This window comes from Paramormyrops kingsleyae, chromosome 9 (assembly GCF_048594095.1).
Source record: "Paramormyrops kingsleyae isolate MSU_618 chromosome 9, PKINGS_0.4, whole genome shotgun sequence".
NCBI lineage: Eukaryota > Metazoa > Chordata > Actinopteri > Osteoglossiformes > Mormyridae > Paramormyrops > Paramormyrops kingsleyae.
Genome location: NC_132805.1, coordinates 5,390,037 through 5,404,588, shown reverse-complemented (window position 1 = coordinate 5,404,588; position 14,552 = coordinate 5,390,037). Strand labels below are relative to the sequence as shown.

General features: G+C 41.1%; 1 protein-coding gene across 1 annotated transcript; it reads left to right on the top strand.

Moving 5' to 3' along the window:
- On the top strand, nucleotides 1-14,401 carry selenbp1 (selenium binding protein 1). Its single transcript, XM_023801487.2, has 13 exons — nucleotides 1-301; nucleotides 504-606; nucleotides 6,562-6,615; nucleotides 6,815-6,927; nucleotides 7,082-7,267; nucleotides 7,478-7,598; nucleotides 11,176-11,358; nucleotides 11,521-11,702; nucleotides 11,891-11,969; nucleotides 12,127-12,248; nucleotides 12,651-12,743; nucleotides 13,014-13,132; nucleotides 13,960-14,401. The coding sequence occupies exons 2-13, from the start codon at nucleotides 603-605 to the stop codon at nucleotides 14,120-14,122; spliced, it is 1,419 nt and encodes a 472-aa protein (XP_023657255.1). The 5' UTR covers nucleotides 1-301; nucleotides 504-602; the 3' UTR covers nucleotides 14,123-14,401.
- Nucleotides 14,402-14,552: the final 151 nt, after the last annotated feature.

Below are 14,552 nucleotides of genomic sequence, written 5' to 3'. Positions count from 1 at the left end.
TGATACTTGTTTTGCAGATTTAAGTACAACCTCTTCAGGCAGATGTCACAGTGAAAGAGTTTTAAAGCAACTTTATATCAGTTACGACGAAAGAGAAAATGACTTGGCTAGCTTTCGTCTCCGCTATCAGAAGCGGTCAAAACTTTACCTTCGTTTCCTTCCTGTTCTGAAGAGCAAAATTATTCCTTATTACAAGTTTAATTTCCAACAATAAACGAGAAAAGTATCCTGGAGTTTTTTTTTAGGCCTACACTAGATATTTACCTCGTTTGTTAACGTCACTTGTAGAATAGAATGACGGGTAAGGCAGTCTTTCGAAGTTAAAAACCGAAATATTTGAGCTAAATATCAGAAATATGTTGACATAAAGTAGGCTGACGTAGTAACGGGGCAAATCTCCAGACATCTATATCCCCAAATAGGTTGCAGTAAGGACTGACCGGTGGATAAGTACGTTATGCACGTTTTGACTGCGACCTCCCCCCCCCTTCCCCGTCACGCAGGTGACCTTAGACGGCCGTCCGCCGCTCACAACACAAGCGAGAAGCAGGAGGGGAAGGACGGTCGCCTTAGGAATTACCGAAAATTGTTCATCCAGAGCAATGGGTATGGTATTCTTCACTTTGTTCTAGTGTCAAAGCATTTATTCCATGAACAGAGAATACCATTCGTGTATGTCTTCAATGCTCGAAAGTTGGGTAAGCTTCAGTGCATAACCTATGTCTATAACTGTAGTAGTTTAACGTCAGACTACTTTAAGGAATATATTGTATACTTTTCTGCTAGAAAAATGTTACATGCACACATATAATGCTTTTGTTTAAAACACATTTTTTCGTGTTTTTTGTTTTTGATTTTTTATTTTTTTGCAAATTCGTATTTAGGCATATGCAATTTCCAGTAACGTACTCTATCTCTAATTTTAATTAGAAGAAATGCGTGTCAATACTGGGTAACTGTGTAGGACAATGAGCAAATAGTAACATCCATTAGCGTGCATATTACTACCGCCGAGTGAGGTTTTCTTCTCTATGGCTTCATAGCGAAATATTCCCACTGTGGTTAAGAGAATGATTACAATTCTTGAGATTAAATTTGTAAAAGCACGATGACGCTTTACTGAAATGCAGCGTAAATGTCTTTATCTCTAAACATATTATATTATTTTTCATCCACACTGTACTTTTAAACGAGGAGCACACTGGAACTCCTTTTTTGCGTCTCCTCTGTTATACAGGTCGTGCGTGTTTTGCTTTTTAAAGTGGTCTGTAGCCTGGATCGAAGCCAGTTCACATTTTGTGTTTGTAAGTGAAATTAGATGTTAATCGCTGGCGTGTTCAGTTTGAATGTTAACATAATATACCCAGCGAATAGATTTAGTAGTACGTGTGGTTAAATACTCATCGTACATGCATGTAATTGTCATCGGCTGGTAGAATAGCCCAAACAGCAACTAAATTAATCGCTCAAAACGTCTTGACCTTAGAAATGTGACCCACCTCAACAAGCCTTTAAACTAAAATCAAATCAGATGCTTACCCATTCTCCGTACAACTGTATATATCAGTCACATTCAAACAAGCATGAGAGCAAAGGCTAAAGTATCACTCATTACCTTTTAGGACGTGAATAACTAATTGAAGTGAAGAAAATGTGAATAAATACAGGAATATACTCAAGATTAAAGTCATTAAATATTGTCTTCCAAATCACTACTGACATAAATTATAAACGTAATAATGGAATAAACGTAATTTTGAGTCTTGTGATTCCATATAAAAGCACCCAGTTTGAGAACTGTCCGACATTCATACCTCCTTTGTTATGGCATGTATGGCATTTGAAACTTTGGCGCGTGCTTAATTCTGTAAAAATGTTGCAAATTAGTTTCATAACCAAAGTTCATTGACAAGCAATACTTAACATATCTGCATATATCTTCCGCACAAACATTTTCTTTCTATCATAATTTTTTTGATTGACTCATTCAGTTTTGTTCTTGCCATTTTGCTATTTCACTGGCTCTTAAAGTGATACTAAACACATATTTTGTATTGTATGTTGTAGCAAAGGCATTACACCTAATGAGACTGCTTGTCAATGAACTTTTTAATTGGAACAGCTTTTTTAGAATTATAATTTGGGTTTCAATTTATTATTACTTGAATGTTTTACTTAACACTCGATTGTTTCTAATGTGATTTAATTTTGTAAAGTCTGTAATGTGATTTTTATCATGCCAATAAATTTGCAATATTTTTACTGATATTTAATATTAAACTAGGGCTGCCACTAACAACTATTTTTCTATATATTAATCTATCGAATATTTTACAGATTGGTCGATTAATCTGCATGATTAATTTTCCTCCATTAACGTTCATTTTCTATTGACCACAACAAACTGTATTGTAGGGCTTTAGGTAATAGATTCTGGCTTTTTGGCACTATACTGACGTTATTTACTCCCACAATTCGATAAGCACAATAGTAGTAAGCTTAAAATATTAACAAGAGGTGTATTATGATGCCCAAAAGTTAGTTATATGTATAAATTCAGCGTATCCTTATACTGAGCTGAGTGCCCCACATGGGACTGTTTTGTTACACCATGAAAGCGATAAGCACTGAAGTGGTGGTGAAGAAAGGGACAGATCAGCAGTCATGATATCTTTTAATAGAAGTGATATTGTGGATAAACAAGGTAAATAGTATTGTGGCAATACTTTTTGCAGTATAAAGTCTGACATTTGCTCTTGTAAATATAGTTTTCATTTTGTTCATTCATGTTTATTGAGTTGCCATTAGTATTGTAACATGCAAGGTGGGCACACACACACAGACATGTTATGTACAACGATTAACATTTAACACTTAACATAACACAGCACTGTTACATTACAATACATGCGAGAACTATTTACAGTCCAACCTGCCGCACTGCCCGCCAGTACCTCAGCAGTACAGTACAGAGAGCTTTTCAAGTCCTCTTGTCCTGGTAGCTGCTAAACACACTGATCATTAAAGCCATAAAGTAATTTGCCTGCTACCTTAAAATTTCCATTGAATAAGTGTTTGAGAAAATGTTTAGGCTAGAATCTAGGCTTATTCTTCGTTGATTAGCGGTGCCGGTGTGTGTTCATGCGCGTTGGGCTTGTGGGGACCAGTGTTATTATCGTAAACAGAAACAAAAGGGTTACTAAACAGATAATAATAATTCGTGAACTGCAATGAAAATGAAATTACCCTTTTGCTATATTTCAAAAGTATATTTTCACAATATATGTATGATTTGAAATATATGTATGATTTATATTTTCTAGTTCTGTGTGTTAGAGCAGTGTTTCCCAATCCGGTCCTCAGGGATGCACAGACCACATTTTTGCTCCTGTGGAAAAAAACACTGTGTTAGAGCAATGAGAGGACAAAAATTCTACTATTTGATTCTTTTTCAAAGAGATCCTGATACTCAGTTACTATGGAAACGGACAAGCGGTCATCAACACAGAGCTTTGAACCTTAGTGCTTACAAAATGCGGCTCAAACTGTTGCCTTTGACATTTTCACATCCTGCTGCACTGCACGGTTTATGCACAATTTCCTGAATACCAGAAAAGGACGAATCTTGCACTTCAACTCATGTTCATCAGTCCCAATTTGTCGTTTTTTTTTTAAATCTCAAGTTCCTGAGTAAGACTAAAATGAATATTTATCTATGCTATTATTCACAACTATCAGTATTATCCATTTTAATATGAATATGATATGAATGACATAATTTGAAATAGATTTTTTCAGATTTGAAAAATTAGAAAATACTGTGTACTCCAGAATTATTGGCAACCTCGAAGAAAGAGGGGTAAAAACAATATTATAAAATGAGCAATGTAAGAATCAAATTTCCCTCAATGTGGTATAATAATATTAATAATAATAATTTGCTGTACGTGGCCCATGGGCCCTTGTGAGGATCAATGGTAAGACTGCACGATATTGGAGAAAAACATTGCAATATTTTACATTTTTGGTATTAATATTCCAATATTTATAAAACAAAAGGAGGTGAAATTTACTTGGAATAAACTATAGCCAAATAGAACTTTTCTTCCGATACAGTGTGTCAATAAGTTGGTGGTGTTCCTGCAAGTCGTCAACAGACACAAAGCAGTGCTTTTGCTCAGTATGGTCAATATATAAATATTTTCATACAGCAGTTGTTAGTTTTCCTCCTCCCCATTCATTTTTAATAAATATCTCACAAACGCGCCACACTGTCTGTGAGTAAGTCTGACAGCATGGAGAAAAATGATTATATGATTGGCTCGAAGAGCACATGCAGAACTCATACAAAAGGAGCAAAGTAAAGTAGGTTTTTTTAATTTTATTAATTATGTACCCCATTTCTTCAAACGATCATTAAAATTGCAAGACTTACCAAGTTTGTTCCCTGTGACAGAGTGAAAATGTTTTAGCGTAACTTATCTTAACCAGGCTGACTATTGTGGTTTTTGCCATGTGAAAATATTATTTGTACATCGTTGGGCTAAATACTTTGGAAAAAGTATTGATAGCTTAATACTGAATATGTAGCCTTAAAATTATTGTGGAAATGTATTCCATTACGGTGGACTTACATAAAAAGTAACATATTCAGAAGACTTTAAGATCACATTTAGAATAGGCTAATATAATAAAAATTACCTTTGTGTAACAGCTGTACAATATTTTTTTTTCTTTTTGAAATACTTCTCGGTGGGGTTTTTTTTGTCTTGTGTGATAAATGATGGGATTCTCTTTTAAATGTATGTTTTACTTACCCAAAGGATGCACGAAGGAATAATTTTTGGAAAATAGCAGGTCGGGCATAGTTTTGTCTTCATTATATTCACATTGGGAGTGGTGGTCGGGTTGAAATAAAGCATAGTTTGAGTTTGGGTCGCTTGTGAATGGATGTGTATCACTGGCTAGATTGAGTTTCAACTTGAAAGCGTCATTTACCTTGTTGTTTCTTTAAATTAAAAGTGGAATCCTTCGTAGACAGTTTTTAACCATTGGCAGGCACAGTGAAAAGTGTGCATATGATGATTTATGAAGGAAAAGACATATCTTTAAAAAGAGATTTTTCCTTTAAAAAGATTTTATTTTCTGTTTTACCGTGGATATACTCTAAAGTAGTTATTCTCTTATTTTTTAAGAAGTAACCGCATTCTAAATACTTTTTTCAGAATGCAACATGGACTAAATACAGATAAGACGACTTATTTTTAAATTATTTTATTATTATTTTTATATATATTATATTTAGTATGAATACATACTGCCATTACATGTATTCTGTTACATCCAACCCTGCATGTAAATAACATGCGATGTCAGTATTAAAATTGCACATTGTGCAGCTCTATCAAGAATGATTGTGATAGGTGGTTTGCTGTGCATGCAAAGCTTGCATGTCACTCACTAGCAACAAACTCCATGAATCCAAAAACCTGGATGCACGGAGTTTGTTGCATGTTATAGCAGAGAGACTTTTCTTGTAGATAGTAGGCAGCCATGGAAAATTAGAACTGTGCGAGTTTTTCTTTTGTATCAAACATCAAAAATGTTGTACCACGACATTTTCAATTTAATTTGAAATCACACGTCTTGCGGTCTGATTATCGCATTACACGCACATCGCAATGTTGATGCTGAAACATCATGAATTCCACTAAATACTATGACTTTTTAACCAAAACTCTAGCTGCCTCTGTCAGAACGTCTGTCAGAAACGTATCCCAAGCACACATCAAATCAACAATGAAACCGTTACAAGAACATAAAATGAAGGTTTTGCAAAGGCCATCTCAGTCTCCAGATCGGAATCCACTTGAGAACCCGTGGTCATGCCCGTTCCTACCATTGAGGACACCGAGGTCAGTATCTGCAACTCAAATAACCACCGTCCATTACAGGGCACACCTAGGAAGGGCTAACGCTTTTGACCTCGGTATTTAAAAAATCCTGGCTACGGCCCTGCCTGTGGTGCGAGCTGAAGTGGACTGTCCGCCGGCGTAAACCCTTCACTAATAAGGAATTGGAGTTATACTGTTTGGAGGAGTGGTCCATTTCTCAGAAAGTATTCTCCAAGCTTGTTACAAAAAGCTGCTATAGTTAGTTCAACTTACGAACTTTCAGACATACGAACAAAGAGGACTGTAAGTCCAAATCGTGTTCATTGGGCTCCCGTTTCCTGTCCGCAACATCAATTTTTTTTGCTGCATGCCAACTCTGCCTAGTACAACTTCTGGCCGCAAGTTACGATTGGAACGTATCTCATTCGTAAGCAGAGGAGCGTCTATATATGTTTAGATTGACTTTGCTGATATTATGTGTTTCAGAGACCATAACTTGATCATATGATAAAAATTGTAATACCTTTATATTAACCTTTATATTTCCTGTTCACTACATACACCAAAACCTGTTCTGGATTAGAGGTTAGCGTCAGTCGTGTGGAAATAGTTGTATCACTTTTGACAGTCTTTGTCTTACTCTTCTGTGTTTCTCTTTTCACAATAGCCAAGTGTGAAGGATGTGGACCTGGCTACAGAAGCCCTCTGGAGGCCATGAAAGGTAACATCATATCTGCGTATAGCCCTCTGTGACGACAGAGCAAACATGGAAGAATAATGCACCCAGAACTGGGGCTGGTGAGATAGGGGGCGGTGGCTAGAGTGGAGGTTTGTGCATTGATTTAGTGTGTGTGTGTGTGTGTGTGTGTGTGTCTGTGTGTGTGTGTCTGTGTGTCTGTGTGTGTGTGCTTGTTTTTAAGGGCCACGTGAGGAGATTGTCTATGTGCCCTGCATATACCGCAGCACTGGCATCGAGAAGCCAGATTATCTGGCAACGGTGGATGTTGATCCGAAGTCTGCAAACTACTGCAAGGTAACTTCTCCGCACCTAGTGGATTCATTAAGACCATTTTCCTCTTTAACCTGCAGGTCAGGCTCTGAAAGATAAATGGGTTTGTAAGGAAGACCAGTGGCCGGTCTTGTGGGTAAGGGTGGTGATGTCGGTGTCGTGTCGGTGTCTCGGTCAGGTCATTCACCGGCTGCCCATGCCGAACCTGAAGGATGAACTGCATCACTCGGGGTGGAACGCATGCAGCAGCTGCTTCGATGACCCCTCAAAGACACGCAGCCGACTCATCCTGCCTGCTCTGATCTCCTCTCGGGTCTATGTGGTGGATGTGGGCAACGACCCCCGTGCTCCACGTCTCCATAAGGTAAATGCTCACAGCCCACAAGCAAAACCACAAAGAATTCCTGTTTAACCAGTATGAATTTTTTCCACAGCCTTTCTATAGCTGGAACAGGAGAAGACTAAGCACTTGAAGTGAATGTAATTCTATATACATCCTTGTTTAAAAAAAATGTAACTCAAAGCTTTTCCAGGTACATGTTGACTGGGTTGTTTTTCCACTTGCTGTCTGCAGATTGTGGAACCCACAGAGCTCTTCTGGAAATGCGGGCTGGCGAATCCACACACCAGTCACTGTCTTGGTAGCGGGCAGGTCATGATTAGTGCCATGGGGGATCCTTCTGGTAATGGGAAAGGTGAGACTCTCGGCGGGGGGGGGGGGGCAAACTGCATGGAATTCAAGGAAAAGCAGAATAGATTTGTGCAAGAAATGTGACACAACAACTTAGGAACTGAAATTTAAAGAAAATGAACATGAGAATTGAATTAAAGGTTTTCTTTCCAATTAGCAGATATCCCGTGATGCCTGACTTGCCTTTGTTTATTACCTCCATTTTTTTATTGGCTCAAACCATGGGCGTCCTTAGGTCCGATCACTTGGGGCTGTTGCCCCGATGCCAATTGTCTTTTGAAGAAGAAAAAAAAAGTCAAGCCCAGGGTAAACTTGAGTTAGCCCCTGATGTTTTTTTCAACGCCCCTGGCTCAAACCTTCTGACACAGTTTCTTGTAGCTACGGAAAAATGTGTAAACATGAATGTTAAGCTTTCCAGCTCGAAGAGGAAGTGTGTGCACACAAGTCAATGACGACACCTAAGCCATATGAATTTTTAACTTGTTCTCATGAGACAGAAATTGAGCCATGTCGTAATTTACTGAAATAATAATAAGATTAACTGAACAATTAACTACGGATGTCCCAATCCACTTTTTTGGTACCCTGTCCCGATCAGATCCTTTCTACATCTGCCATTTTCGAGTCCTGATCTGATCTTTTAATAAATTTACATACAGATATGGTATGCGTTGGTGCATTCTTTGTCTGAGTAAGCCTCACGATTTTGCAGTATTCTCCGTTATGATGTTTCTGTGAGTGCATAATTAGGTTCATTGTATTATACAACGCTTTGTCTGCTGCCTTCTCTGGAAAGGAGGGCATTGCAGACATAGGCTTTTGGGCCACTTTGAGTTTCCAATTTAAAGAATTTCCACACGGCTGACATTTCGCTATTTTTGTAGTTACTAGCCATGTGACTCAGGCTTACTGCAGTGTGTGATGGAACCTTACAATCTGCCCAGCTAATGTAAATTGAATGTGGAAAACTTAAGTAGACCAGGCTTTGGTTTGGGCTGTGGTAGCGAATACCGATCAGTTAAAAAATGCCAGGATCAGCCCTGATTGCGATCTGTGATATTGGCTCAGAACATCAAAGCAACATCATACTCATTCTGGAGCTCATTCCACCACAGTGTGATAAAATGCGCTCCTGGGATTTTTTTACTGCCTGCTGATATCAGGCACTATAATGCCTCCTCCCCATGCCGGCCCCCACCGCAGATCAATAAAATATATTGATCTAATCTATTTAATCTATAAATGGAGACGTTTGGCAGTGCCTAGTAGGTTGACTGTTCTTATCAGGCAAGTAGCAGCATAGTAAAATTTATGGGTTTGAACTCTACCCTGAAATTTTGGCTTGTGGGAATTTTACTTGAGCAAAAATGTTCTGAGAGCAGAAAAAAATGATTGGTTCAGAGAGATAATTAGTCACATTGTAGAGGAGGTGGGTTCAAGCAACTAGTGGAGGCGGGACCACGACATCCTTTACAGTGTGATTGGTTATTTCTCTGAACCAGTAATTTTTTTCCTTCTGTCCTCAGAACATTTTTGTGTAAGTAAAACTCCCATGAGGCAAATTTTGTGTGCTACTGATCGGACACTTAGACAGTTACTAAAGCTGCGTTCCATTTGAACTCGGAAATTGAACTCGGAGCTTGGAAATTCCAGGTTCCTAGTCAGAAATTTCAACTGAAACTCTCCCTGAAGTCGGAATTCCGACATGAATCTACACAACCCCGACCTCAGAATTCAAGATGGCTGCGCCTTTTATCAACTGAAGTTAAAGCTGCAGTTTTATGCTGTTTATTAGCACTTATGTCTTATTTTTGGCTCATAAAATCAGTTATACACACACAACTGTCCAACAACTATCTTTAGAAGTGTTGCTACAGTGCTTTTATGTGCAAAATACCAGGAAATATGTTATCAACTGGTATTGCTAACTATGGCTAACAATGAACCTGCCTAGAACTGGGACCCGTTTCAGAAAGCAGGATTTCTTGCTTCACCAGATAATTTGTCGGATTTAAGGTAGTCTGGGCTAGATATAAGTGAAAGAAGCCCATTTAAACTGGGATACCTTAAATCTGACAAGTTCTCTAGCTAAGCAAGAAATCCTGCTTTATGAAACAGATCACTGATATTGCTAAATAGCTGTCCGACTTCTTGTACTGGAATGCGATTAACTCGGGTGTGACACCATTCCCAGCTGCAACTACCGACCTCCAGGGTAAATGGAACGCAGCATAACAAACCAACCCCCCCCCCCCAAAATATACTTCCGCTCCGCACCTGGGTGAAATCTACTGGCAGGGACCCCCCTCTCCCTGTTCGGTGAGATCTGCAGCGGGAAACCCCCGAGATTTAGTTCTGCCTACAGGCCGGGTTCTTATGTTCCGCTATTGGCGCCTCCTAGCTGGCCCAGTTGGTCCTGACGGTAGCTCTGTTTGTTCTTGCTTGATAATCCATTGTGTAGTTCTTGTAGGCTTTTTTCCAACCTACCTGTATATCCCCAGCTCTGTTTTGAAGGGGTTGCTGTTTTAAGCACTTAGTCATTAGGGTTAGTCTCAGGTGCTTTACCAGTTTACTAGGATAAAGTCAGTATGTGAACTGTGAAAGCTGAAAGACTGGGGCCCGTCCTCATGTGACCGGGGGGCTTGATATCTGCCTCTTGTGTCTGGAGTTTGCACACTCTCTCCTTGGTCTTTTTTCCTCAGTCCAAATTGGTGTGTAAATTTGATGTGGGGTGTGTAGGCATGTAATGATGAATCGCGAAGCGGTTAAAAATCAATGTAAATGTATGACGATTTAAATTGGATGATGCGGAAAATGAATCTCTACTTTAGGAGTACTTCACAGTACTTTAACAGAAAAACTGGTGTAATATTCCATTTGATTTCACGACGTCAGTTCGGCGTCCGATGTCATTGCGTATTGACGTCGACGTCGTACGTTAGTTTTTGGTTTTGACCGAACGCGAGATGGCGAGCGAATTTGAAATTGACGACGCACCGCTGGGCGGCGCGGTGGTGCAGTGGTTAGCTCTGCTGACTCACAGCAAGAAGGTCTAGGGTTTGATCCCAGGTCCTTTCAGTTTCAGTTCACATGTTCTCCCCATTTTAGCCGGGGGCTCTGGTTTCCTCCCACGGTCCAAAAACATGCAGGATTGGTGAGTCTAAATTGGCCCTGTACACTGACATTGTAAAAGACTGATAACATACACAAATAGCACAATGAACATGCTTCAGCATCATGTGTCTCGTGAGATCCCCTGCCTCATGCCATGTGCTGCTCACCGTGATCCTCGACTGAATAAGTGTCAGGGATGATTCTAGGATTTTTTTAAGGTGGGGGGCATAAGAGGAGCCATAATTCATACAGAGTGGGCAGTTTTATCATTAGCCAATTGTATGTTTTGAATAAGTGAGTGACAGGGGAGGGGGCACTCTGAGGGCCAATCAGCTTTCAGCCAGGCCCAATGCCCCTGTGGTCCTGCCCTTCTAAGCAGATTAAAATGGTTGATGTAGGGATGATGTCCGTTCTGTATTCAGTAATCTCCTGTTTGCTTTTCTGTCTGTACTTTGGTCTTGTGTCAGGCGGCTTTGTCCTGTTGGACGGCGAGACATTTGAGGTGACGGGAAACTGGGAGCTGCCAGGAGAGGCTGCCCCGTTTGGCTATGATTTCTGGTACCAGCCTCGACACAACGTCATGATGAGCACGGAGTGGGGGGCTCCCAAGGTTCTGGCCAACGGCTTTAACCCTGCAGATGTGGGAGCAGGTGGGCTTGGGCAAAGTGTTTTTCTAACCCTTTATAAAAAGGTTTTTATTAAAGATTTCTTAAAATAATTGAACTTACTTATTTAATGATTCCAGCAATCACTTTTAGCCTCGTGTTAATGGATTACGAGCACGTGTTTATCGTGACAAACTGTGCCCCTAGGTCACTATGGAAGGCACATCCATGTGTGGGACTGGACCACACACAAGCACCTGCAGTCTCTGGACCTGGGGGAGGAGGGGTCCATCCCCCTGGAGATCCGCTTCCTGCACGATCCGGCTGCCCCGGAGGGTTTCGTGGGCTGCGCGCTCAGCGGCGCCATCTTCCGCTTCTACAAAACCGGGGTACCATGCAGGGTGTCCATTAATGCCACACTGGACCTAAGGGGGCGGGGGGGGGGGTCATGAGACGAAGCTCTGCTTCATTTTATCCAGCAAATCCTTCTGCATAGTTACTAATTTCCTACAAGTGAAGACCAGCCTCTTAATTGTAGCCTAAATGAAATACTGTGCGTTTGTGTGCTTATACTCAGAACAGTGACTGGGCTGCAGAGAAAGTCATCAGCATTCCCAGTAAGAAGGTGGAGGGATGGGTTCTTCCACAGATGCCCAGTGAGTGGCGGTTAACTGGTCCGCAGTGTGTGGATGAGCCCCAGAGGGACACTCATTTAAAGGGGGAACCACAGAAGTTAAATGGCAATAATTTACTGGGAAATGTGTGTTTGTGTGAGGCGTGGGTCCGACATCTGCCGTCTCTCCGTCCCCGTAGGTCTCATCACGGATATTCTGATCTCGCTGGATGACCGTTTCCTCTACCTGAGCAACTGGCTGCATGGAGACATCCGCCAATATGACATCACCGACACCAGGCATCCACGCTTGGCTGGCCAAGTGAGTTTTGAAATCAGACCTGGATCAAGCCAAAAACGACGTCCTGTATATAAAGTGAAGCTTTTCACACCTGTTATTAGAAGCAAGATAGGATGGATGTGTGACTCCGCAGGTTAGGATGCTTAGCCCTTGACTGGAAGGTCGCCAGTTTAAATCCCAAGGTCGACGGAGTGATGTCACCGTTGAGCCCTTGAGCAAGGCCCTTATTCCCCATTGATCCAGGGACCCTGCTTTCATAAAATGCGTGTCGCCTTGGATAAATGGGTCTGCTAAATAAAATATGAATGGATATCCGCTTACACGGCATAGACCCAATACGAAGAACATTTATAGCCATTAAAATGATTTTGTGTGTTGTGGAACCTGGGAATTTTAACTGGACGAGGTGTTTATTTGTCCAAGGTCTTTCTGGGAGGCAGCATCTTAAATGATGGCTCCATCAAGGTGGTGGAGGACCAGGAGCTAGAGAGCCAGCCAGCCCCTTGCGTCATAAAGGTTAGTCACACTAAGGGTTGGGTAATTCAGGTCCGTAGAGTAAAAGTCCAGACCGGGATTTTGTTTCAACCAACCAGTTGAGCATAAAAAGTCAGTCACTGAATACTCAACTGGTTGGTTGAAACAAAATCCCGGTCTGGACTTCTACTCTACGGACCTGAATTACCCAAGTCTGGTCACGGCAATGGATGTTCTTCGAAACCAGTAGCAGCTGGTGTCCTTGTGTGGAGCAGGGATCCTATCTGCTTGTGCTTGTGCATTCCTGCTCAGGGGAAGAGAGTTCCTGGAAGCCCGCAGATGCTGCAGCTGAGCCTGGATGGGAAGAGACTGTATGTCACTACCTCACTCTTCAGCAGCTGGGACAAGCAGTTTTACCCTGACCTCATCAAGTGAGAATCAAGTTTAACAATCATATTTAAGGCTCTACTAATCAGCTGGCTCTCATGTGTCTTGCGTGGTAAATGTTAACAGTGTGTAAGAGAAAAGCTTTCCGGAAAATTCCAGATGGGTTCAACAGCGGTTGTAGAATTTGGGTGAAAAACTGCACATTAATAAGAGCCCTCTGGAGAAAACAAATGCCTGCTGATACATCTGCAGAAGATGACACAAATGGTGTATCAGTATTGCTAATGCTGTTGTTTTGCAGTACACTGTCGATATCTTTTCTGTGGCTGTACCTTTTTTTGACTTTTTTGATTTATTAATTCTTTATCTTGGTTTACTTAACCTCAGTATCGCTAGTCCATCATTAGCTTCCCAGACTCATCCAGATCACGTTGTCATTAAATTCTTTTTAGGCTGCAGAAAGTGATTCTGGAATCCAGCACCTGTCTGGCAAACATCTGACTTGCTGAACAGCTGCGGGATGTTATGATTTTCGTTTGTTTAGTCAAACTTTTTTTCCTTCCCTCCTCCAACACATTGTCTGCCTCACTTCACAAAGTATACAATTGTTATCAGAGGTTAGTATTAGAGACACTTTAATGCTCATGGTCACCCAGGCTGAAGCCCAGGGATCTTTGCTGAAGAGGGGCCTCAGAAATTTTAACCGGGTCAACAACTTTCACCTTCACCAATGCCTCTCCCTGTGACCATGTTAAGTAAACCAAGTAAACCAAGATAATGTTATCTATCAATTTTTAATCAAGCCGTCTACCTGATGGTTGTAGTGGACAGCTTTGATGGACGTCTCTGTCGCTTTTCTGCCGCTCACCAGGGAGGGTTCGGTGATGATGCAGGTCGACGTGGACACTGTGAGCGGTGGACTCACCGTCAATCGGTCCTTCCTGGTTGATTTTGGAAAAGAACCAGATGGGCCGGCGCTGGCCCACGAAGTGCGATACCCTGGTGGGGACTGCACCTCCGACATCTGGTTATAACGTAAAGGGGTGGAGCTTCACATGTTTTGAACCATTCTAAGGACACGCTGACATTATTATTATTGCTGTCAAACTAATAATAAATGATTATAAATAATAAATATAGGTTGTGACTCTCATGATCTTCAGTCTATTTCTGTTGCTAGATAATATACATGAAATTTCAATGCTTTACCTATACAGACTTTTTATGACGGACACTGAAGCTGTATTGTGATGAATTTCTGAAGCACTTGTACTTTTTCATATAAAAAAATAAAATGTTAACCTTTTTGCAAATTAATGAGTATGACTGATAAATGCTGAGTGATCGGAAGGCCGCCGGTTCATATTCCAGGGACGGCAGAGTGATGTCACTGTTGGCCCCTGAGTGAGGCCCTTAACCACTGTTGGCCCCTGAGTGAGGCCCTTGACCCCCAACTGCTCCTGG